This window comes from Vollenhovia emeryi, unplaced genomic scaffold, assembly GCF_000949405.1.
Source record: "Vollenhovia emeryi isolate VEMERY1.0 unplaced genomic scaffold, V.emery_V1.0 DF939203.1, whole genome shotgun sequence".
Classification (NCBI taxonomy): domain Eukaryota; kingdom Metazoa; phylum Arthropoda; class Insecta; order Hymenoptera; family Formicidae; genus Vollenhovia; species Vollenhovia emeryi.
In genome coordinates this window covers 193,190-220,223 of record NW_011967163.1, presented here as the reverse complement: position 1 = coordinate 220,223, position 27,034 = coordinate 193,190, and the positions used below count along the sequence as shown (strand labels likewise).

Here is a 27,034-nt window from a genome sequence, read left to right as displayed (position 1 = left end):
GAGAGAGAGAGAGAGAGAGAGAGAACGTCAAACGTGATCGACAGTTTGACGTCCTCGTTGTTCGACGTCCGTCAAAAGAGACGATTATTACGCGGCCGTGGGATCGATCCCGATTCCGCGCTCGTCGCTCGTGAATTATTTCTTAGAGTCGGCCGATTTATGCAGCGCCTTCAACTTCGCCGTCGGATTAACGGACTCGCCTTCTACCGCCGCGCCGTTTGTCCGGCGCGGTTTAATCGAAGTTCGCAAATTACCTCGCCGAACATTTTAATACCGAGCTTGGTCTGTCTCGGCGAGAAATCCGAAGAATGTGCCGCATTAACGAGGCCTCGCGGGCGAGGAGCCTCGCTGAAATAGCTCGGATGAAAAAGACCGGGAAACGCGCGTCTTCCTTTAACAGTGCTTTTCCCCCCTCGCGACGGTTTTGGACCGCGCTCCGAGTTTGGAGTCTCTCGCGCCAACTTCGCGGCGGCTTACGTAATAATAGTCGACTGGCTGGGATCTGACTGCGTAATGAGGCCGATCAATGAAAGTCGTGCATCAGCGACCTCCAACTAAATTAAACGTATCAAATCAAATGTAGTAAATTACCTGTAAGGATATCACGATCGCAACTAATAGCGTAATTCCAATTCAATTATCCCGTTCCAAATATATCCGTGCACTATTGGCTCGCGAGTTTCTCGCCGTCGAGCAAATACAACGCGGTTATTAGATCTCTCCGGCGTCGATGCTTTATTCTTGATACAACATTCTCGACAGTGAAGGGAAGGCGACACACATAATACACGCGGCATAGATGCCGTAAGTAAGTTTCGATCTGTCGATTGCCGTTAACGCTACTAATACAATCGCGCTTGCATCGAACGGTCGTCCTGAAGAATTGCCCAACGAAGTATTGTATCAGCGGGCGTCTTTGTATTGTTCTATCGTGACGGAACAAGACAGATTTATCACGGATTCGTATACGTACTGTATTTGCCGGACCAGCAGCTGCCGCAAATCAAACCGACCTTCCCGCCCATCCTCCTCGCGATAACGAGATGCGCAGCCACCGAGAGGTCCTTGCTCCCTGCCGTGAATCTTATTAGCAGCGCGATCGACGTACTGTCGCGCCACGTGCCTGTCATGGGCACAGTCGCGTCGCGCACGATTCTTGTCCGCCACGTGCGCACTACGTCGTGTCCCGTAATGTCGAGGGCAAACGGGCGGCCGTCGATCGACGCGTCCACCGGGGCCGCGAGCAGTCTATATCAACGCTCCGTCTCTCCCTCGCGATTATCAGATTTTGCTCGGCCGATTTTGCTCCAACAGCCGGGGGTCGTTTTCGAGGAACCGATATCCACGTGGAAATTATTCCGCAGCCTTGGAAAATTTTAATCCCGCTCTCTAAAAGTCAATCAGTATTATCGCTGGAAACACTGAATAGTCACTGATTTACAGTTACAAGTTCACCGCTGCAATTTTCAGTGGTGTACTGCAAGTTGCAGTGGTATACTTGTACCACAATTGCACTGCAAATTTATAACTAAAAATCAGTGGCTATAGCCACTGATCACTGGTGGTCGAAATTTTGGTGCCATTTTGACACCTTAAGGATAATTTACACCTACTTAGCTGATCTGTACACCTACATAGACCAGCACTAACCTACTTTGATGACATTATATTTTTACTCCACCCTTGAATCTTTACTTCTAAAAATTTACTTTAGCCCCTACTTAAAAGGACCTGCTGTAATGCTAAATTGGCAAAAGCAAAAATTTCCGACGCTACCAGTTTTAAAGTAGGAGTAAATTTTGTACTTGCAGTTCGACCCCTTTTCCTGTCTTAGGTTCTACTATATAATAGAATTAAAGGTTCAACATAGGGCCAAAATTTCGACTCGGATTCGCCGATTGACTTTTAGAGAGCTTGCGTGCGCGAAACGAGCCGCGGAAAATGTCGAGTGGTCTTCGACTGGCGCGCACTGAATAAATGAATTCCGATACGAAGAATTCAGCGATTGCGATTTTTCCTCGATACGCGACGTTAATGTGTCACGGTTAAAAGTCTTCTAAATGTATTCTCGGAGATGCAATTACATTTACGAAAATACAACTGTTGCGTTAGACGTCGAAAAGGAATTTGAAAGCATTCGATTTTCCCTCGGAAATAGAGTTTCTATAGACAGCGCGATCGGTCGGGCAATTACTTGATGAAGATCGCGGGGCGTCAGTTGTTTCGAAAGCCGATCGAGTAAGATCGGCGGGCTTTATTTTCAATCATGCCGTCAGCGCGGACGATGAAGTCCGCGTATCGATCAATACGAGCTGTCATGAGTTTATCGGCTTATTCGCTTATTGAATTAACAATGGATACTATTTCGGCAGAAATAGAGGCACGTCGGTCTGCAGCTCGGATTTTTTGGATCTGAAATTTCTGTATTTGCCGTTCCGTTTATACGCTGCAACATTTCAGAGTCCGAATTCCGAACCCTCCCCGCGCGGATTCGGTATCATTTCGAAGTTGCGACAATAAAATTTACGTCATAACAACGTGCGACTTTAATTGACTTTTTTTAAATATAAAATTCTGATGAAACTAATAAATATCAATGTGTCCATATAAACACGCGCGTATAACTGAAAAAAAAAATTATGAAATTCAATCTATACCTCGCGATGGCTTGGCGTTAAAATCAAATAAAGTGCGTATTTTTGCGTTTTTACCGGTTCCTGCTCCGATTCTCGGACTGCGTTACCGCGATGTGTAGTTTGATTCCGAGAAACGTCACTGCCGCGTCAAAAATTTTATTGTCGCGACTCTAGTTTCGGGTTTCAGCAATTTAACACCGACGCGCATCTATACCTCCGCGGCGCCGCTGTATTTTAAGACGCGGCATCGCGCCTAAGAAAATTACGCGACGCCCGCGATCACTTATTCTTCCCCGGAGACGCGTAAAAATCACCCGGCCGCTTCTTACATCACGTAGCTCGCCGCGCGTCGCCGTACTTAACGAACCTCGCGCATCTTCCTCGAAATGTCACGACCTCGAGTGAACTTTCGAGACGATCTTTATTTGCGCGCGTATACAGCTCGCGCGTATCACCGCAGGACTAGTCGATTTATCCGCGAGATTTCCGTTTCGTGCCGATCGCGGGACGATTGTCGCGACGTCCGTTACACGAATTTTCACCCCGTGTGTCGGGCGCACGTGTCACTCGCATCCGCGCCCGCCTTTCGCGTCAATCCCGAAAACGGATCGTACAAATAGCGAAAGGGAGACGAAGAGTCGACGTTAACGATCAGTCCCGATCTCGCGGCGCGAGAGAGAGAAAGAAGAGAGAGAGCGGGAGAGAAAATTACAATCGAGTTCTCGCACAGTTGCACTTTATCGCAGGACGCAGCTGCGTCTCTCTCCCAACGGCGATCCACACGCGCACGCACGATACCGATCCCGCGCGCCGATCAATGCGGACTGGCACGCGTCCACGCCGCACGCGAGAGTCGCGTGGAACCGCGTGGAGCGCCACCGACTGACTGACTGACTGACTCGCGGCCCGCTATCATCCAGGCCGGGCACAGTCGGTTGTCTGTCCAACACCCCGTCTCTGATCTCAAGGACCCCGCCGGCCGGGGAACTGTTGCTCCGATGACGATCGAGCGCGCCGACACGCGTGGGGATGCTCTGCGGCGCGGTGGTGCTCGACACCGCTACGCGGAGAGAATTTCCTATTTAAATTTACCCTGAAAATCGCGCGATCGTGGGACAACGTGGCATTTCGAAAAACTCTCATAAAGGTCTTCAAAATGCCATGTTGTTCCACGATGAAGAGTAAATTTTCAGAAAAATTTATCTCCGCGTACTCTCTGAAAGTCAGTCAGCGGATTATCACTGAGAACAGTGAATATTCACAGTTATAAGGAAAGTTCTCTGTTATGAGACCGGTCTCTCTATCATCCTAATATGAGATAGCAGGTTTTCGACTTTCAAGTTCAATCACAAATCTCTTTTCGCAGCGATACACTTTCTCACGGCGAGTTTTTCGCTAGACAAATTTCACTCCAGGTGCAATAAATTCGTGGTGGAACCAACAGATGATGCCTATTAATTTAGCAAAATGCCCGCTATTTTGTATAGGAAACCTGTCCCGAGTCGATTATTTCCCGGAATGGGCCCCAATTATACTATTCCGTCTTCATTTGGACCTCTGAGTCGGTTTCAAACTCCAACTTGGGGTCCAGATGAGTAAAAAACTTGTGGTAAACCTCTTAGGCCGAAGAGAATCTACCGAACCTCTGTTGATTGCACTCGCATTGGCCTCTTTACTGCTAAAAGGGAAATAGCGACTTTTTCGGGCCTGCCTGAGGTAAAAGATTCAATAGATTTACTCCGACACAAAGATCTTATAGCGAATTCGGTTGGTTGCATTAGTGCGCACTGAGTGCACACTAAGCCTCGTTTCCAGTTAATTCTTATATTTAAAGATCATCTTAAATACCTCTTGCAATATTTCTTACCCAGAAAAAAGGTCTGCACAACGTTTGTACGGATCAGTTTTTGACTAAATATTCTTTGAACATGTATTCAAGACAAAGTTACATATAAAAACTGACTATAAACAAGCCTTAGTGTGCACTCGGTGTGCACTAGTGCAAGCAACCGAATTCGCTATTAGTTTGACCTCATTGCTCCCAATTAAAAAATCATCCGAGACTAAACTGAGACCAAAATACTCGAGATCTCGCAATAAGGGACTTTGTAGCAGCGAATAAAATTCAGTGCTGCACTTATAACTGTTTTCAATGATAATGCACTGAGTGACCTTTAGAGAGTATCCTCTTTCTGAATCGGTTCTGGATTCCTTATATCACGTTGGAGACTCTTTGCAAATTATGCAGTCTTACCTCTGAGAAAAAAGGAATAGGTATTTGCCCAAGTCTGACGTCCTGATCGATAAATATCAAATGTTTGACCTATTATTTTATTCTTACGATGAATATTAGATAAATATCAACAGAAAGTCAGCCACAGAAATATTACATGACATGATAATTGTGGAATGGTCCTTCTCTGCTCTTATAACATGCTAATTACACAATTTTCATTAATTCACCTGCTTCGGAAACTTCCTTTCTCTGGTTAACAAAAACGATACGACTGCCGGTGTAACAATATTTTCAATCAAGTTCTGGAGAAACAGCGATACCGAAGTTATATTGATATCTTACGAAAGTTATGTGTTCATAGTTCCGCTCCGTAAGCAAGATCTCGCTATTTTGATTTCGAGCTTCGTCAGCTCGCTGCCGGAATTAAACGTTCCCGATAACAGTCCGGATTATCGTGGCGTTATTTCGCGACTCGCAGTATATACTTGGCACGTCGGGGCTGTGCAAAAATAAAATGTTTTAAGCGCCGCGCGGCATTCCGTTGGAATCCGATACAGTGCCGCGCTTCATTTCGCGGAGCTGGGTGTGCGATTACTTAATCGAGATCGTTATCCTCCCTCTCACACTTGATGATCCTTCCACTCGTGCTATCGAATACGGAATTATCATTAACGTCTCTCTTTCTCTTTCTCTCTCTCTCTCGCGCGCGCTGTTTATCGACACACATCGTCAGTCTCTTTAAATTATATTCAAGGTTCGTATGTTATCTCCGGCGTCTTTAAACGTTCAAATTAAATCTACACGAAAAAAGAATGATGTTGTATCAACAAGATCAGTGCAATTGAAATAAAATCGTTGAAACAACAGCAGTATTAATACATGAAAAACATCAGATTGTTGTCTTAATAATCTGAATATTTAGTTCAATGCAAATAAAACTCCATAGCAAATACAATTGAGTGAATTATTTATGTTTGTGGCAGCCCGTGACATTAACGTTTCATTCAAGCAACTTCATTTTGTTTAATTCAACAGCATTTTTTCCCGTGTAAACCCAATGATTTGTGCGACTAACAGTCGTCTGATAAATTATAAGCAATGATTTTTGAGAATTTTAACAAGTATTTAAACGACTTTACTGGCAATTCTTTATTATAATAAAACGTTTCGGCCAGTACTGGTCCTTTTCAAGTAACAAACTTACAAGAGTGCCTACAAATGTAAGATTCGTCAGATTAGAGATGTGAAAATTAAGCTAGAAGTCAGAAATTTTCGTTGTACAATGTGTCTAGTCGTCAACGTTACTGGCCGAAACGTTGTATTTTATTATAATACAGAATTGCCAGTAAGGTCGTTTACATACCTATTATAAAACTTCAGAGGATTGCTTGACCATGTCTGGTAAATTTTTATGTTTAAAGTCATGACGTTTCGACCATTGTTTGTGGTCCTTCTCAAGTGATGAATTTGTCAGTAAATCAGTATGGTGAAGTAAAGGAGCCGATCATGATTTCACGAACGACAGCACATGACTGCTTATAAAATGAATTAAAATTCTTAATTTCTTGACTGGCGTCACTAAGCTGTTATTTAAATGATTTTTAACTAATTTGACATAAGAATTTTCTTATCGACAATCTGACGATTACATTATGGATAAGCATGTATAATAATATACAACAAGCGATCGCCGTAGGTCCGAGGGAATTCGCAATTGTTTCCACGTAGATCGATTGCCGTTTGCGGGAAATAACGTGCATTTTTCGTAGCTCGGAATGTGATAAATGAGACTTGGTGCTCGAACATGTTGTGGCTTTCGCGGACGATGAAAGTTTGATTTTTCGCCGAGGTCAGTGGCAGCCAGTGCGATGAGTAGAACCGCATTACCGAAGTGCCAATCACAGACGCACCGCGGCTGAAGCTTCGGCACTCAAATAGTAAAAATATTCCGCTATTTTTAACCTCTGTTGAGCTATCAGTCTCGACATGAGAAAAAAAAATGGGAATAAGATTTATGTCAGAATTTTAAGTGTTATTCGAGTGCTAATTTAATGCACTGTTCCCGACTTCAGTGCTCGGGTCATTTGGTGGGAACTCGCGATTAAAACTGGACGTGTTTCACGTCAAGCTATAGCACTCTCATTCTTAAGTACAAAATGAAAAAGTAAAATGGAGTGAAGTGCTTTCAAGTGCTTTTAACAGCAATTAACAGAACTGAGCTATCCGTTACACTTTCAGAGACACGAACCAACAAAATTGAGTATACATGCAGGAGTTAAGTGTCAAAAAATTAAAGGAGAGAATCGGTTCTAATTTTTAAACATTATATTTAAGAGATTTTATATTTCCAGAATGTAGAAAACTAATTTTGGTGGTCACTCTTTTGTCACTGAAAGTCCATTTTTAACTTGCGCAACAAGTCACGACTAACCAAAATAAAATATTCTATTAAATCACTACAAAGAATTGACTCCTGAATCTTCAACGATTTCGGTGCTCGATCTGCAAAGTATGGAAAATCAGAATTTTATATTCGTTTCTTCGAAAATGTAAACCTTTGCCGCGTGACGGGATTAACGAAAATAAAATCAAGGTGCAGAAACACGTAATTCCATGTCGCCGTGGCAAGATCGAGTAAAACGCGCTCACGTTTTATGGCGTACAAACAGAAAATAAAATTGGTATCGTTTTGTAAAAAAATTGTTCTGTAAAGTGCAAAGATATACTATGTGATATAAAAACGTTTCTTTGAGACTACGTATCGACTGGTCTCAATCGTCGACGAAATACTAGCGTGTGTTTAAATCAAACATTGCGATATGCTATAGCCGGCATCAGGAAATTTCAAATGATCTAAGGTTAAAAATACACGTCGCAATATCCGACTAGACGGGAGTTTCTCCCTCGAACTTTCGTACGGTTGAACGAACGTCAAATGTACGTGCAGCAATCCATCGGGTCGCCCGATACGGACCCGATATTATCCCGTCCAGGAACCAATTCTTTTCCGCCGCGGCTTCGGCCGAGAGATCCTGGTCTGCGGGTTCTTATTAATTCCACGAAATCTGGAACACCCAGCGTAGGTCCGGCGAGACATTAATTATGGAGTATTGCAGCGTTCCTTCGGGTCTCACAAGAAGGAAACGTATCAGGAAAGACCGAAAAAATTTCTCACGCGACGCCGAGGCATAATCGATCGGCACAGCCGAGGGACCGAGCGGGAGAGAAACCCGGTTCTACGGGTGCGCGTTCTCTCTCCCTCCCTCTCTCTCTTTCCCTCTCGTCGATATTTAACGATCCCGTGAGGAAGCGAAGGTACGAGCGGGTGGGCCATAGATATCGCTCGCGGTTCCGTAGAATCCAACCGCTTGAAGCGGGGCCGCGTCATACGCGCGTGTTATTGACCCCGAGACAAAGTGCCACGAACAAGTCGCCGACGGTGACGACGATATACTTACGGCGCGCGGATGCGCACTTACGATATTGCGCTCAACGTGTTGGACGATGTTTGCGACAATGCAACAACAGACCCGTCGATAGACCATACAAAGTCGCTCGCATGCCAACCAAGTTCCCGAGCTGCAGCTACTATCGTCCGCTATTAAAGCGCGTGACGAGCGCGAATAGCGTGACGGCTCGGAAGCGTAAGGACGATCTCGAGAGCTCACCGGCTGTCATTCATGCGGCCTTAAAGTCCGTAAGGATAACGTCGCCTCCCCCGGGGAATTAACTGACGGCGACGCTTCGAAGAAAATTAATTAGGGCGACTAATCGTCCTCGATTAGTTGTCAGGCACGCTGGAGGACGCGAACGTTTAATCGGAGATAATGAAATCGCGACCTCGAATTTTTAAGCCGGGCATGAGGGCGGGAAATGAATTGCAACGTAATTACATAAATTTTGCATTACTGTGTAGTTGCTTTTTTCCCCCGCGGTAGACTTTTATGAACCGAAAGGACTTTCTGCACGTACGCGATTATAATCGTTTATCGTAGTTAATAAGCATCCATACATGTGTTATTACATGTTTTATTCGCATATAATAATTGCACATTTAGAAATAAAATTGCGTATCGAGGAACATTTTTAGTCGCGACGGAGAAAAATGTATATCTATTCTAGACTCTATCTTATCTGTGATACTAATGTCACCTATTTGTCAGAGGTGTCTTAACCACCATCAATTTGGTCCTTCCCTCGGTAACATCCAGCCTCATAAGAAACGAATTTGGGCTCTCACGCGCTGAAAGTGTGACAACTTACCTCGGAGGTGTTCCACTTCGAGATTCGTTTCTCGTTTCTTGTTTTTATTTTCAGTTTACCCTTTTTTGTACAATTTATGTATAACGAGCTATATACATATCTTAAATTAAAGTAACTCGAGCGAATCTCTTAGTCGATTGAATAAACCTTTGAGATAATTAATAATGTTGTTGCCGACGGCATACATTGTGTTCCCTAAAGCTAATTCCATTAATCTTTGACTTGATCGAGAGAGACATTTTGATCGTGAGAGAGCTACTTCGAATTCTGTGATGCTTCGCGACGATGAAACACCGGCGACGATACATTTTGGCAAATTGCCTAGGCGGCTGAATTAAATGGTATCGCGTAACTGTATACCGATAGTTCTGTCGATATCACCGTAAAAACATGGCTCACGAAACAATTCGCAATTCAGCGTCGATCTCACGTGGATTATAAAATAGTAAAAAAAAAATACGTGGCGCGTGAGAACGAGAGATCCTGCGTAAATGGCGTGAATTTGAAATCGATTTGAATTAATCGATTGGAATTAATCGGAAGAGGGAATTGAAAACATTTGTTTAACGCCCCTGACGGAAAACGTTGCTCTTATCGTAACGATAATAATGTCATTACTTACTTACGGTTTGAGTCAATTAACTGGCACTGATTGAAGTCAAATGAACAAAAGAGAGAATTAAATAGAGGACATAATCGTCTTGGATTACACCAGTTTTTCGGCGGTAATGTAGTAAATCTTAAATGGTATACGTATATCCTAAGAATATTATCACATGCACTCATACACACACACGCGAATACACGAGCGCAGCTTCGTTGTAACTTTCCAATAGCCAATGTTTTACTGCTATTTCTTCATTTTTGTTGCTGTTATATAAATTAATCGTTCGTTATTTATCGTGAAAATCCGATTGTTGCCTGTAGTCACCGCGAATAATCACGGTAAATGACTACGATGGACTAAGCCGCGTTTTTAATCGTTTCGCAAACGCACTCACACTTACAGTCGCGCACCAGGCCGTGTTCCAAGTCGCATCGATCGTACAACTTTCATCCGCGTCGTTCAAAGTTACGTCTGCATTATTCAAACTGATCCTAGGATTCAACAAACTGGTCTGGCAAAAAAAAGAGAGACTCGCGATGAATAAATGTGGACTGGATCACGGCCTGGTCGATAATTAACAAGGACAAAGAAGTGGCTGCATCGCTGAGCGAGCCACCGCAAGCGCAGGTACATTTGGTAGCGAAAACGTCGAGTTTAATCCTAAAGAGCGAGCTTCAACTGATGCTTACCAGTTAGCAAAATCAATACTTCTGCGCTTATTATAGTTTTCAATCTAAAAAAAATCTAAGGAGAGCTCTGAAGCGCGTACTTTTTGCTGCTTAAACGGCAAGGATAAATTAATTTTCGCAAGATAGAAAATATCCCAAAGTTATCGGACGCCTTCTCAATCATTAACGATAATAGATGGCAAAGTGAAGACAAGTGGAGCACTCGTCTGGTTCGATTTGACGCAGGCTATTTATCGAGATAGGTATTCGAGCGTGAAAATGAAGGTGTCGGGACAAGCGATGAATTTTCTTCAAACTTTCATTAAACCTATCGCAAAGTCGAGAGCGCTGAAGGAATATTTGTGGAAGCACCGCTTACATAATAGCTTCTACTATTTAGGATTAAACACCTATCGCACTAGAATCCGTGGTCACGTGGGCCGGCCGGTCGTGTGGCGGTAGTCTGCGATTTGGAACACGGCCACGTATAGTCACTGTCTGTACACCCCAGCGTTGTTGAGGAGCCACTCACCTGCAGCCCGTTTACACGGCTCCTGCCTCGGTTCCTGCCTCTTGATCGGCATCTTCGTCGGCAAGACGTCGCGTACATCCGCGATATCGACTGGTTTTACGATAACGTCTACTTGCTCGCTGTCGATCGTGCCCATCGTTATCGTCGTCGTCGTCGGTGTCGTTATCGTCGTCACCGTCGTCGTCATCGCGTTCGTCGTTGTCGTCGCCGCCGCCGCCGCCGCCGCGACGACGGCGAGCCGTGAATCGTGCTCGTCTCCAGGTTGTTCCACGACCGGCAACCCTCGCCCCGAGTCCGCCATCGAGGTGCGCTGCTGCTCCTGGAGTAAGCAGGCGCTCGACAACAAGTCCCATTGGCGGAGCTTCTCTCGGTCGAGCTCGAACGACGTCGCGGACATTCGGACGTCCGGGATCGAGCGAGCCGGGGGAAGGTTGCCGTCCTCTAAAAAATGATTTCTGTCCGAGACGGTAGGCTTGTGGTAGGTCTTGGTTTGCGGATCCCATACGTAACCGCCCGCGCCGATCACTTCCATCGACAGGGTCTCGTAAGCGACGTCCTCGTCGTCCTCGATCGACCGTTCTCGCGTGTGATGATCCTTGTTTGTCCTACGTTTGACTCGCGGCCGCTCGCCGCACGACGATTCCTCCGCGCAGTTGTCCCTACGCAAAGCGACACTGTCGTTCACGTAGGTCGCTCCCCGGGTGATCCTACCGCGTGATTTCGCATCACCGGATCTTCCAGGTCTCGGCGGACTGTCTAGATTATCCAAGGATCTGGCGTTTCGCAAACTCACCCTCCTCAGGCTCTCGCACCAAAGACTGTCCTGCTCCCAGGGATCCTCGGAATTAAAATTACCGTCGGTCATCGTGTTATGACCGCCGGATGGCGGCAAGTTTTGCGACGTCGTCTCAACCTGACTGGTCGAAGCCGTTGGAGTCGCCGCTGTCGCCGCCGCTGCCGCTGCCGCCGCTCGATTAGCTCGGTTTCGCTGCTCCACTAAATTTTGCAAGCCGACGTCGTCGAGTAATCCCTCCAGAGATCTTGACCGACGATGAGACGCTTGTGTGACGTGTGTCGGTTCCGTGTTATCGACGTTGCCTGGATTAACGGACTTATCTCTAAGACCGTGGGGATACAAGTTTCTAGCTTCGGGCAGATATACATCTGGCAGCGGATCAGTCGACTTCACCCGGCGTAACGTGTCGGCCTCGTAGAAGTTTCTCTTGTCCACGAGAGCGGCCTTGTTGTCGCCCAGCAATTGGCATGTCGTCCGCCTCAGTTCCGCGGCGATACGTCTAGCCTCATCTATATCGTCCACTTGAATCTGCCGCGGCATTTGTCGCGCGATCGGGTTCACTATACGACCGATATCATTCCGCTTGTTCAAGCCGATCGCCGCATCGTCCCTTTGATTATTTAGCTGAGGCAATCGCGAGGTATGACCGATCATTGGTTTGGTCAGCTCCATATCCACGCTGTTGACACTCGCCTGGAGGTCAGAATAGTAATAGGGCGCTCCCGATTGATCGCTCTGGGCACGCTGCTCACCGGCGTTCGGCAAATACGATTGCTGCAGAACGGGGTTGGCGGTTTGCATCGGCAGCGGACCGGGATAATGACTCGAATCTTGGCTGGAGGTCGATCGATGATTCGGCAGCACGTGTCGCACGCACGCATCGTGGCTGGCGGATCTCGAGTGATTCGGGAACCTCTGCTCGGAATACGCGTTGACGCTATGCAGCATACTCGTCAGCGTGCCGCCGTGATTCACCGAGGACATAGACGCGCTGATGGGGGAGTGCATCGAGGATTGCGCACTCGCCGGCCTCTGGCAAGCCATGGACGTCGAGATGGACGCCGCGGCCGACGCGTTCGAGTAACTAGAGTCCCTGCTGTGAGAGATTGGCAGCGCGCTAATACTCTGGGACGTGGACTGCATCCTGTGAATGCTGTCGCGCGGCGGCTCGCTGTCGGGTCGGACCGCCGGCGAACCGCGAAGCGGCGAGAAACTCGCGACGTTCTCGTAATGCGCGTCGCCGGTAAAGGACTGCGAGTGTTGATGGGTCGGCGGTAGATCGGACACTCTCATGGATGGCAAGCTGCTCGCCGAGCCAGTTTTGTTCTTGCCGGAATAATCGAACGGCTGGTCGAGATTGCTGGTCATTAATTTTATCTTCCTCGAGAGATCTTGACACGTGGTCTTCTGCAGCTTATCAACCACCAGCATGTTCTCGTTGAATCCGTAGATGCTGTTGTAGCTCAGATCCTTCGCGTAAAGATCCACGTTGAACGCATCTCTGGCCCGTAATTCCTCCAAATATTGATCAAGGTCGATGCTCGCGCCGTCGAACCGACTTCCCAACGATTCCAATTCGTCCAGACTGTCTAGAACCTCGCAAACGTCGTCACTGACCGGCCTCCTCTTCAATTGTCTGTGCCGAGCTTCCTCCTCTGGATTTCTGAGCTCGATCGAGTCGCTCCCGGACGCGCTCTCCAACGATATCCTGCTATCTCTAAAGGTGGAGCTGATGGTTGCGTCGGAAAATCTTGACGGCGGCCTGTGAGTCTCCACTTGACCTGCAGGTTTGTTCCAAGACTTTGGAGAGTCGCGGCTCAACGCATTATCCTTGGTCGTAGCCACCTGCGGCGAGACTTTCTTTATTTCCAAGGATTCCTGCATGTCCAGCGAGTCCAAATCGTCCAGCGGCGGTGGAGAGGTCGGTATCGGCGGCGGCGACACGAGCTCACTGTCCGACGAGTCGTGTAATTCCGCGATCAAGTTGCGGCTAGCTCCCAGATAGTAAGAAGCCGGTCGGAAGGTGTCGGAGAGACTAAATCGCGGATGCCGTGGTGCGTCTATGGAGTCTAGATCCTTGGACGACTCGTCATCGGCGTCCGAACTGTCCGATTTGAGCGCTGTCAAGATGTCGGGCAAATCGCCCCTGGAATGCGGCGAATTCTCGCTGACGTTGCTCTTTTTCATCGAGGATGCTTTACCGCCGTCCTCGTCCTCCTTCTCGGACAATTGATTCACCTCCATATACACCGGCTCTATCTTGTTATCCGACACGCAGACAAGTTCGTAGTGGGACGTGTCCAGCGTGGAATAATCGCCGGAATCGTGCTTTCCGCCGCCTTCGTTCGGTGCCAAAAGAGAGCGATTCATCCCATTCTGCGCCATCTCCACGTACGAGCTTTCCTCGGGCTGTAGACTGGCGAATAGACTCTCCATCATCTTAGGGTTCGGTCTGTCGTCGCTGTTAGGATCCAGTATAGCTTTTCGGGGGGACATGGGAAGATAATGATCTTCGGTGTTAATGTCATCCTGCTTTAAAACAGAATTAATGAGATCGTTATCAGCGGAGAACGGATCGCTGTGCGTTAATAAAGATTCAGTCACACTCGTTCTGGCACAATTAGGACTCGGGATAACACTTAAATCAGTTGATGGCACGCATTGGTCTGTCAGACTCTCCTTTGAATTGCTCATTTTGCTCTGCTTCAGAGATCCATCGAAATTTTGCATTTGCATAGCACCTGCATAGAGAGTGTCTAGAGCGAAACGTTGCGCGATAGCTTCGTTATTATCGACGAGTTTTTCCGTCTCATCGTCTCTATCCCGACGGTCCAAATTACTCGCAATGTCATAACGTAACGTTTCATTATCACCGTAATCTCCGCGATGCTTCGATTCTTGCCGCTTCTCGGATCTCGGCCGATTAACTTGTGACTTCCGCTCGAAGTCCGCCAGGAGGTCTTTCACGGACTTGTTACTGTCGGTCGAAGCTTGCTTAGCGTGTCCCTCTTCCGCGGTCTTGTGTTTGGAAGCGTTCTCCGAAATATTCGGATCGCCCAGAGCAAAGCTACGTATAACGGACGAGGTTTTGTTCGCGCAGTCGAGCTTCGAGACGTGAGCCTCGGTTGCCTGCAGTGGCGATACCTTCAGTGGCTCCTGCATAGTCAGAACCTCCTTCACCGGACTAGCGCCATCCATGTTCATCTCGAAAGACCTGATTCTGCATTGCACCAGGTTCATAGTCTCGAATCTCTCGCTTTCGTCTTCCACTTTCGATGGCACCGGCACTTTCTTAGGGTTAATGTACTGATAAGAGAACTCCTTTATAACTTTGCTCTCATCGATGCCGGGATCCCATTCGTCGTTATCGTCTTTGGAATCCCACTGTACGTTCTTCTGAACATGCCAGGACTCGTTGGTCCGATAAACGCACAAATTATCGGACCTGTTGCCCTCGATCTTGCCAGCTTGTTGCCCGTCGTACTTCTGCTGATCGAAACCGTAAGCAGTCGACGTCTTCAAGATACCTAACGGCTTCTTCGGGGTGTTCTTGTGCCTGATCGCGGGGTCTTCGAAGCTGGCCTCGGGATCCGATCTTCTGGATGACGATTGCCTATCCGCCGAGGACGATGCGTATGCGTAATCGTTTCTCATCATCGGCGGAAAGCTGACCTCGTCGTAACCCGCGTCTGGCGGTATGCCACCCAGAGAGGAGAGCGCGCCCCCCGGGTTCGCTTTGCGAGCATTAAGGGTTTGCGACTGTGGAATCTGAGTAACGCTCGTGCGGCCGGTCCCGGGTACCGTGACATCCTGAACGGCCGACGTCGCCGATGACCGATCGTCGCCGGCGTGCCGGGGGCTCCTTCCTGCATGCGAGGGTCTGCGCGAGCGCTTCCTCCGGACATCTCCCAGCTCTGATTTGTTTGTTACAAAACACAAAGACACGAGTACGTCCGTTACTTACGAGTGTGCGTGTGTATGTGTATGAGAAAGAAAAACAGCCCCGTTTATACATGCCCGTCTCTATACCCATTAGATAATTCTAAGCAAACTCATCAAGCGCGACAACGACATCGATGATCATTGCACTGACAATGAGCAGCAAAACTGTTTATCTATCTTAATTATTAAAGTTAAATTTATACATTTCTATGCAGTAAGTTACGTGAAAGGCTTTTGAGGATTTCAATGTTTACCACTTTCGGTCTTTGGCGATCGATACAATTAAGGGAATAAATATTAAAAATAAAAGTTCCTCGCCGGGCGATTCGGTCGTAATTGATGCAATGATCCCGATAATCGACTGACCGGCTTTGCGGTTAATCGTAGATAGCGAACACGCGAGCTCGAAGGTAGCGATCGTAATTGCGTAACTACGGCAAATAGTGTTAGTGAAATTCTTTGGCATGCCATGCTGATCCATTTTCTATGGTAATCTGATTACGATCGATGTTAAGTCGCATAGGATATCGATACTCGATCATTTAGACAGGTAGGTTTTAAGATTGTTAATCGTTCCCATTCACCAGTCAGCTTAGACCCAACAGCAGCAGATAGAAGGAGCCCCGCGGAGAAACGCTCGTGGATATCCAGAGTTTTAATTTCCTCTTGTTTTTCATCGTTACTTCACATTTCGTCGAATCGATACAGTTTCGTTAATCGGTTCCTCGACGATTATGTTAGTAAATCAAAATGAAGGAAAAGCAACTTTTCGATTTTGCAACGTTTGCAACTTGCGAGGAACGATTCAGGTGCCTTGCGTTAATTGCATTTATTCGCACAATCGGATAAACATTTTCGTTAGTACTACGATATTTTTTTTACATGTCACTAATTGAAGAGTACAAACATAATGGTAATTTTGTTTACAATGAAAAGAAAAGGACGGACGTAAACACGCTTGACATAATTCAATTATACATACGTAACGAATACCATTCACAAAATACGGAATTCTCGACGTGCGTTTTCGTGAAATAATGCCTCTGTTTCCGCGAGTATGCACATTGGATTTTTCACCGTGTTAGCAATTAAGTACATCATGTTAGAATTTGGATTATTTGTAGCTTAGGTTAACTATCTACTTCTAACTGAATACACCGGACAGACAGGGCGCTTTCGAGGGACTCGGGACGATCAAAATGTTTCACATAAATGTTCATGGAATTTTACTTCTTATCGAAGACAATGCATTCTGTCGGTGAAGATACTCGTAATCGGAACATTCCTTGTTCCGAGCGAGAATGCAACATGCTCAACACACGTGTCCCCCCCCTCCCCCCCACAAAAGAGATAATGGTTCGCGCGCGAGTATCTATATTTCGACCGGGTCCCTCGTTACGCGGGGCAACCGAAGCTACCATTTAAATGATAAGTTCAGGCGAGCTAGCCCTACCTTCGTCATCGCTGGAATAGCTGTTGTAGCGTGGCACGTTGACGGCGGTCCGACGGCCGTCCGAACTCTTGCTTCTGACATGCGAACGATGCCCGTCCTCCCGCCGCCGGGAGTGACGACCCTCCGCCACGGCGGCCTCGTGCGCTGCCAAATCCAGCAGCGCCTGTTGCTTGTAGTAACTCGAAAGATCATTTTGCGTCCTGCCCCGATTGGCCGAGCCGGATGGCTTTCGTGTCAACGGAGATTGCAGCATACGCTGCTTCCATTCTAGCAGCCGCTTCATTGACTCTTCGCGCTGAAAAGTCGTAACGCAACCCTCGCATTAACTACTCTCTAAGATCAATCAGTAAATTATCACTGATTGACTTTTAAAAAGTGTCTGACAGAAAAGTACACGCTATTTTCTGAGAACGCTGTAGCGTAATCGCGGGATCTTCTAATCGGAAAAAGGAAACAGATATCGATGTCAACAATCATGAAATTTCCGATGGGATATGAGAAATTTTTTAAAAAAATTTTTTAAATTTTATTAATACGGCGTGAGTAACGTAACAGTAATGTCAACGACTAAGTGAACGATGGTGAAAGCAAAGACGCGGGAGAGTCGGGATGACGTAAGGTATGTACAGCTATGCAAGAGGGCTATCGTGAATCACGCTTGTCCACCGATGTTACCAACACCGGTTGTCTTGTACGAACTGATACGAGCCATACTGATGAACTATCTGATGCACTTATCTGATTCGAAGAAACGTATCGCTCTATGACTCACCCAGCTTTTCCGGTATACGAATAAAAAGCGAGTTTGAAGAAATTCGTTTAGAGATATCCGATAGCACATTTTTACGTCGCGAACCTTCAACGCCACATCGATATATCATCAACCAAATATTTTATATATTTAATTAAAAAAAGGAGTTTCATATTCAATTAACGTAAAATACACATTTGTTAACTCCATTTTACTATGGACTCAACTGCTTTAGAAAGTGAAACAAGAGCACGATTTTCCAGAGAAATCTCACAGATTAAGAGTTGATATATCCAAAATATACTGACGACACCACAAAATGGTTGTCTTTTATCTTCGGGAGAAGAGAAAAAAGATAGACGAAAGCGGAAAACGCTAGATTCCCTTACCTGCTGAATCTTGCGTTCACCATCTCGCGAATCCTGCTCGGAGGACCTCTCGGCGTAGTCGTCGTCGTCGGGATCAAAGGCGGCGGGGTGACGTGTCCTTGGCAGACGCGCCGACGCTGATCTGCAGAACTGCTGCTGCTCGCTCCATCGTCTGCTGGCACCTGCGTGACCAGCGTGACACGTCTGAACGATGTGGGTCCCGTGGGCGCCGTGACCCGCTCTTCCCCACCCGTCGTACTCGCCGCGCGGTATTCTACGAGGGATCGTGTTGTCCTCGCCGTGTGTCAGCGTCTCGCGGCCATTCGCCTCGCAGCTTTTCTCGCGCAAAGATCTTCGGAGCTTCGGATCGACGCCCATTATCCTGATAGAAACAATGCTCAGGCATACGTTTTCCTTTCCAGACCCGGTCTATATTGTACCGCATATTATATTTATAGTACACTGATAAAAAAATACCTTAATCCAAAAAATATTACTTAACTCAAGAAAATTATTCATTGGGTGGGCATAGCTAATAGCTTATTAACTTAAATTTAAAAAATAAACAAATTAAAACATGCATTTCTTTAATTTAAGCATGTATTAAATATTAAACAGTAGGTAATTTTGAATTTAAAAAAATTTACTTTAATTCTATAAAATGTTTACTAAGACATAAGTTTTACAGTGAAGAAAATTGGATTTCTTATTTGACAAAAACAATGATTTCGTTTAATAAATAGTATTCTCTATCTCAGGAAATCTTTAGTTGAATGTAGAAAATGTAATGATTGAAATTAATTTACTGAATATAATACACAGATTTACTTAAAATTTGATATTTTTATTTAAATAGAATAAATATTTACTTCAATAAAAAAAATTTTTTAAGTAAATCTATTTACTTAGTTTAAAAAAGTTTTTGTCAGTGTACGACAGAAAGACATTATCGTATTATACTTTTGTTTTTATTTTCGTACATAAATACTGCTCCGATTCGTAAAATCTGATAGAGAAGAAGTGTATTTGTAACACATTCAACATATGCCTGTTCTATTCTAGCACTCAAAATGGTGGTTTGTAACAGGTTTTGGCAAAATTATTTTAAAATGTCGAAATTGGAGGAAATTGACCTGGCGTATGTTTAAAAAATTTACTGCCGTGCATTTAAAAAATTCATTGGTGTACGTTTAGATATCTCTGTTTTGATATATTCAAGCATTCATTTTTTAAATACATAAAAAATTCATGTAAACGCACGTACGCGCGCATACTTAAAAAATGTACATCTACTTTAATTATTTAATTGGAATTTTAGGGAAATGGGGGGGGGGGGAGGTTTCTTCACAAAGTTTAATTATTTATTCGGACGGTATACTGGTGACTCACTCGGAATGTCTCTGCGTCAGCGACTGTGCGGGCAACGTGTGCTGCTGATGTACGTGATCCCGCTGCGCGCGTCTCAGAGCGGGACAAGTTGAATCCGGCAATGTGGATATTCTACTTTCATCGGTTTTGTCGCGAATACCCGGTAGCTTCGGCTGCATCGTGACGCGCGATAGGGACTGATTCCTCTGCTGTTGATAATGTTGAGGGGTCTGGTGCAAATACACCGCGGACTGCCGCATCTGCGCCGCGTATCTAAAGCACACGCGCGAACGGAGGGTGAATGTCTTTCCCCGGGGTCGAGTTTCATTTCCTCTTTCTCGATATGACTCGCATAAAATGTAAGGAATTCACGCGCCCGTACCTTTCCTCGGAATAGAAGTAACCGTCATTGGTCGCGTCTGACGGATTCATTATGTCTAAGCTGGATTTAGGCCTCTGCGGACATCTCTGTTGATCCGGGGGTCTCTCGCATTGCGTGGGTTGCTGCTGGGGTCGCCTCGCTGCCTCGTACTCGAGAAAGTCCGCGCTGTGCGGTCGCGGCGGCGGCTGAGTTCTAGATTGCCTTACCATCGCCACTAAAGAAGCTAAATCACAAACGCCTTCTTGGTATTACTGCGTTTTGTTCTTGGCCAGATTTCGCCTCAACGTTAATCGACTTCTTTGTAACGCATATTATGCAGTTTATGCAGTAGAAAGAAGTTGAATTTTTTTTCTAAAAAGATAGCTACGCGCGAAAGGAGAGACCTGAGTCATCAATGTAATGACTGTGATAACGCGATAATATAACACGCTAGTATCCACATTTCCAAATTATTTTGAATTTAAAACGTTGGTGGCTTTGTCGAATTAACATTCGGTTGAATTAGTTAACAAATTAAAAAACTACCGGTTGTGACTTTTCAATAGACGGAGGATTTCAGAATCTTATTTTGTGCTTCACAATAGCACGGTAGTACGTACTGGTAGCCGCCAATGGCGATACGGCAGAATTATCAAAGAAATTATTTCTACTGTTTCAATGGATTTGCACCCTTTTTATGCAACAATGCGTATCGCGCCCACTGTATAGAACTTAACGAACGCAAGTTCCCGGCAATCCGATAAGAGAGGCCGCTTTGTAGCTCAGAACGACGTTGTTACGAATACACATTCGTGTAAAATATTTTCATCTTTACTCTCCGGAGAGGGTAGCAGCCGGAATGAAATGCCAATCGTACTAATTACAAACGCCTTTGTGGGGATCGTCTAAGAAGAGAAAAAGACAAAGCAAAAGTGCACAAAGAACTCACTGTTCGGCGGCGTGAGGGGCGAGTGGAGCTGCTGCAGAAGCTGTTGTTGCGCGTACACGGGAATGGGAATGGGCGCCGGCGACGCGCCCTTGGTGTAGCCCACTGGTCCCGCGGGTCTCTGGTAAAGTTGCGGCGTGCCGTAGACCTCCTCGTAGTCGCCGTTGCCCCTGCTGCTGGTCCTCGGCTTCGCGCTGCGACCGTACGTGTCCGGGGTCCTCCTCTCCGTCGGCTGAGCGATCTGACCGTAGTAATTGAGGCCCGATTTGTCGATTCGCAGACTCTGCTGCGACGGTTGACTCATCCGCGTGCCGTAAATCGTGTTGCTCCTCTCGTAATCGGACATCGGGCTCTTGCTCGTCACCGTGACGTCCGGCGACACCGGGCTTTTCCGGTAATCCATATCCGGCGACGGCGTCGAGTACTCGTTAGAGCCATCCGTCAGTCTTCTAGGCTTCGGCGGTGCGTTCGCGTAAATCGGCTGTCCGAATTTTGTCCGAGGCATAGGCTGCATCGTCTGAACGCTGCCCGAGCCGGGGTGCGACAGCTGCTGGGGCTGTTGCTGCTGTTGTTGCTGCTGTTGTTGCTGTTGCGGTGACTGTTGGACCATGATCTTGTGCGGATGCGATGACTGGGTCGGGAGTGCATTCTGATGCGGCATGTGATGATGAAGCAACGCCTGATGCTGATGCGAATGGCCCGGTTGCAGTTGCTGCGACGGCAGCAAGTGCCCGTATTGCTGGTGCTGTTGCTGCTGCTGCTGCGGCTGCGGCTGGGAGGTACCGGGCTGGCCGTACTGCGACGACTGCTGCACCCAACCGTTCATCATCGGGTGACTCGAGTCGCTAGCGTGATTGTTGTTGGAATTGCCGTTGCTGTTACTGCTGAGGTTCGGGAAGGAGGCAGTGTTGGCGCTATTCGGGCTGGAGTTGTTATTGGAGGCATGGCTGGGGTCGTCGCGCGACTGGAAGCCATGGAAGCCGGAATCGCTGTCGTCGGCGCTCTGATTCAGGATCGACGAGATCGATGAGACGCTAGGCCGGGCGCTTCGTTCGCCATCCTGCGCTATCTCTATGACTACCGCGGCCTCGCCCGCACTGTTAAACGCAAAAATTGAGAAGGAGATGCGATTATTATTTTTAATCCACGATATCTGGCCTGGATTTTCGAGCTCGGGTGCTCGAGGTCAATCAAACAATCGATAATGAAACGGTCAAATTGCAAGATTGTAATAAATATCGCGATAATCCAAGTTCTACAAATTAGTATCGTTCATATCATTAATGGGATTACTGGGTTCGCTGGGCGTACGAGGCGTGTATAAACGAAAACGATTAATTTTAATACACTTTTCCCCCAATTGTGAAAATTTCTCGTGTTACTTAAACACAGAGAAATTAATTCTCAACATTATCCCGGTTACCGACGCGCACGTTGAAAGTCTAACGTTTCAACCATTTTTCGGCCACGCAAATAGAATTTTAACCAAAAGACGGACAAGGACAAAGCTCGTGAGAAACAAGCGTTCGTTGTCCGCTGCTGCGTCGGCGTGTCGCTGACGACGTGCTAATGGACAACGGGCCAACCCAGGCTCATCCGCCGGCGGTAGCTCGCGGGTCGAATAACTCTCGAGAAACTAACTAACGAGTTGGTTAGTTACACCGCGATAACGCGCGAACGACAGATGTGCTGCAGCGACCGCATCGCGATACTTTCGCGTGCAAATAAATGCACGGTGGCCGTGCCGTCCCAGTTTCCGTCGTGGCGCATCAAAGGGATGGTTCATCGTCGTCCCGTCGCAGTGCCGAGCTAATTTCGGGATCCTTCGCTCGGATCTCCGGACGGAGCTTAATGTCCCGATGTCGTCTTAAGAGATGACATCTTTCAAGGCGACGTTGAGCGTAGTTAAGACAATGGGGCGACATTCCACCGTGCGAAATAAGAGCGGACCTTTTATTTTCGCGATGGCTCACGGAAGATTTTTGGTACGGAGGAGAGACTGAGAGAAAGAGGTAGGAAGGGGAGGGGGACAGGTAGTCTGTGATGGACACAGCGAAATGTTCATAATATTCAAAAGCTTTGGAATTCATGAATTTTGAAAAATCGATGTACGTATGTAGAAAACGGGGTCAGGTATGAAGAATGAGAGGCAAAATTGAGCGAAATTTCCATGCGGGTAAAATACAGGTGCGCGCGATGCGTGAAACGGGAGCTGTGCGAGTACGAAGCGGAATACGGAAGAAAATAACGGGCGAGGAAGAGTATGAGACTGGGGGGATTATTTTCACAAAGAGATGCGCCATATGAAGAATTAAAGCGCTCGCGTGAAACGTGATGGAATGCGCGAGCGATTATTACAATTATGGATTAAAAAACGCTTGATTTTTATCGATCACACGCTGCTATTCGCGCCCGTTCATTTATTCAAGCTGCATAATGGCAAGAGTGATAAAAGATGCAGATGTTCCTCGTTGAAACCAATAATTATTAAACATTGAATACGAGAAATGGCTCGAGTTCGCATTCCCTAATTAGGATTGATTGGTTAAATTTATTTAATTTCTTATGGTCAATGACGTATCGGTAAGCTCTTGCCGTAGGCCGTGCTTGCTCTTGGCTTACCGCGCACATTTCTTATCGCGTAATTAACGAGTATTTCAGTGAGCCTTTTAAACTGCTTAAAAATGCATGCGAGGAACTTACGGGCTGGGATCTTGCAAAAGCGTCGCCAGAGTCAGAGCGTTCACCCACTGGTTCATACTCTCCCGACTGTCAGCCGCGAAGTGGTAAGTCCTCATGTTCGCGTGTTCGGCCTTGAAGGCGAACTTCTTGTTGACTTTGTCCTCGGGTTTGCAGACGGTAACTCTGTACGAAGGTAGTAATATCGAACCTAGCAGTTTCTCCTCCTCCGGGCCTGAAAATTAGTAAATTGCTACGTTGCAGTAAAAGCTACGCGAACGAGACTGGTCTTGTTGCTAAAATTCAGGCTACAATATATAATTTTACGCTAAAACTCGCAAATCGCCGTGCGCGCGCTGTCGCGACATTTCGGCGTGTCTTAATTTTTGATCGCACAAAAGTAACATGTACATACATGACTATGACATATCACCGTACGCTTCGCGTAATAAAACTCACGTTTGAATAGTCGGTCGAATACAAAAATATTTATAGCATCTGTTTTCAATCCTGACTAGTACAAATACCATTTGATGATATAACTGCAATATCCTCTCTCTCTATCTTCGATTCGAAATTTCCCTCTACAATCTATTCCTATGATTGATGTACGACGTGTGTACAGGCATGTTCTTTCATATGGCTAAACATTTGCAAGAATAAACATTTGCATATTTGCTATGATTCACGATTGCATGGCGATATTAATCTCAAAAGACACTAAATTCCACGGATTTTTATCGGACGAAATACGGGTTTTTGAATTGCGGGTTTGTATATTTGTGTGTTTTACACACACATAACCGCCAAAGTCTCGGCGAACGAATCGAATTCTCGTACGTTGCGTTTTGAACAAGCTGAAATTTCAGTCTAAATTAATTTCAAGCTGAGCGATCGGCTAACAATAAACGCTAGAATAACACATGAACAATAAATGAATCCATTTATTAATTACAGTCAGGAATCTCAATTCACTAATCCACATGAATAGATTCTTTTTTATATTTCGGCAACTAGAGACGCAAAATTTAATTGTTATTTATAAATGCTATTAAATCAAAGATTAAATCAATTAAGTGCTTAACGGGATAAAATTTTTCACAACGACCAGACTTTTAAATGGTTCAAACTCCAGCCATAAAAATATTTTCGTTCTGTTTTTAAATGCGCAAAAGCTATTATTTAAATTTGGACATTCAAAAATAAAACGAAAATATGTTTATGATCGAAAGTTTTTGTATTTATTGTTGCTGTCGAACAACATTTCAGAATTCTTTGATCGGAACTAATAATAATAACATCTAAGATATAAAGCTATGAGTGAGGCGATGCGGAAAGAATGTTTCTTGACGGTGCCCATGATTGAGCGCCTCGTACAGTTATCCGAGGCAAAAAAAACCAAAACGCTTCTTACTCTCTACGAGTGTATCGTCTGTTATTTTCTACGTCGAAACGCCTTTTAAAAATACAAAAATAACAAAATGACAGCGCATAAAAAACTCATATTCTCCGTTTTAGCTTCACGAATTTTGTAAATCTAATCGCAATAGTTTAGAAATATATTTTTATGATTTAAAAAGGATTAAAAATTTTAAAATTTTGCGAAAATCCGCGTAAGGGATTAATATAATAATTGTACAATACAGATAGAACTCCGTTTTACGGCGGAATTAGGTTTCTGCGAAACAGAGTCGTAAAATGAAAATTCGTGAAACAAGTTCAATGTATAATGTACAATTACATGAGACAGGTTTCAAAATTGCCAAATAATATTTTATTCATACTTAAGGCAATTACTTGAATAATTTTGAAAAGGTCGCTAATGAGAAAAACCGTCAAATGAGTCCTACATGTATCAAATTCTTCTTTTTTCACGTCAAAACACGGGAGATCAATTACCATCGATCTCCCAACACTTGAAATAAACCTGCCTGCGAACGGAACGATACGGGAGAAGAGTTCGTTATCGAGTATTAGTTGCTTTTGCGGGCGCAATACTCGAAGAGGCTCGGCAGGCCGCTAATTAGAAGGCGGTATGCATCGAATCTAATTTAACTAAAGTTCGTAAACGACGCGCCGAACCGCTGCAAACTTGCAACGAGAACTTCCTTCTCGTCGGATCATGCGGAAGACATACCGGCGTAGCGGATGGCGCGGGGTGTATCTTTAGCGAGACGTATCTCTGCTGCAACGACTGCGATGCTCGTGCACGTACCGAATCAAAGAGTCCGAGTGTAATTAGCGCCTTTAACCGAGTCGGATTAGACGAGCAGCGACGTCCAAGTTGACTGGAAATTGCGCGATTTAGACTAGCGAGACGAAAACGCGGTAGCATTTGATGCCAGAATATCTTCGCAAAACTGGCGAATGTACGAAAATAAAAGTTCGCAAATAGAGCAGATACGAATGAAAACTCTGGAGACGTTAACGTTGAGAGAGACATTTTATCTTCCTTCCGGACAATAATGTTTTTAATGACCGTTTGAAATGACTATTTGTGCTGTGAAAAATTATATTTTGAAATAACTAAGTATATTGTGAAAAGTAATTTATTTTAAGACGGAAATCGTCATTATTTTATTGTGTACGATTGCATAAGCCGAGTTTTCGTCAGTTGGACTTCATCGTAAGATTCATTCGTAAGAAATGAAGCTTCGGGGAAAACCAATTTCACGCGCAATGGCCATTAAAATCTCATTCGTTCGATTTGCGCAATATGGTTGATGAGAGCGTTTATTTATACTGATAACTAACTTTATAATTTCCGTTAGATTGGTGATTAATAGGCGCGTCTGTGATAATTATTAATGATTATTCCGGTCCATAATGTCGATTGATAATTACGCAGCAATAAACGTTACATCTGCCGGACTCGAATACTAAACTGAATGCCGAACGAGCTACAATGTTCCGACTGATAAAGTCCATTAAAACCGATGCCGATATAATACGGTGGCATCCACCGTATTTGGCGGAAAAATAGCAGGCGGAAAAAGCACTAAAAGATGCACAAAAATATATATCGATCGAACGTGCGGACTCACCCTTGTAATAAAAGAGGCAGTACTCGGAGAGGACGAACCAACGCTTCTTCCATAGCATAAGACCCTCCGAGCCCTGTTTATGCAGCCACCCCTGCAGTGCAACGGGTGCGGAGAGGGGCCTTTTCGCGGCGGGCGAACGCAGACCCCCTTGAGGGCCGCTCCGTCTGCGCACCCCCGACACGGAAGCCGCCACCCCCGAGCCATCGTGTTTGCTACGTACCTGTACAGGTACGGCGGGCGGCGTGCTCGACTGGACAATCTGTAAAATAAAACGCGCCCCTTTTCTTATCGAGACACTCATTCACAGATCTTACGACCGACGTCGCATCAATGTCGGCTGAACTTTAATTTACTCAAATTAAAACTGCCCAACGTGAGGTGAAA

At 45.7% G+C, this 27,034-nt stretch overlaps 1 protein-coding gene across 4 annotated transcripts in view; it reads right to left on the bottom strand.

Moving 5' to 3' along the window:
• The window catches only part of LOC105561657, a 154,625-nt gene that overhangs the window by 36,500 nt on the left and 91,091 nt on the right, over positions 1-27,034 (bottom strand). The window contains exons 4-11 of one of the 4 annotated variants that reach the window (XM_012011826.1): positions 26,651-26,909; positions 23,631-23,841; positions 20,931-22,024; positions 20,003-20,240; positions 19,642-19,893; positions 18,274-18,634; positions 17,134-17,428; positions 8,886-15,652 (exon numbers count right to left, since the gene is read on the bottom strand). In XM_012011826.1, the coding sequence (XP_011867216.1) occupies positions 10,902-15,652; positions 17,134-17,428; positions 18,274-18,634; positions 19,642-19,893; positions 20,003-20,240; positions 20,931-22,024; positions 23,631-23,841; positions 26,651-26,909 (7,461 nt within the window). In that variant the 3' untranslated portion in view covers positions 8,886-10,901. Of the gene's footprint in view, positions 1-8,885; positions 15,653-17,133; positions 17,429-18,273; positions 18,635-19,641; positions 19,894-20,002; positions 20,241-20,930; positions 22,025-23,630; positions 23,842-26,650; positions 26,910-27,034 lie in introns of those variants that run through there. The other 3 variants (XM_012011827.1, XM_012011829.1, XM_012011828.1) reach the window with 3 other exon arrangements.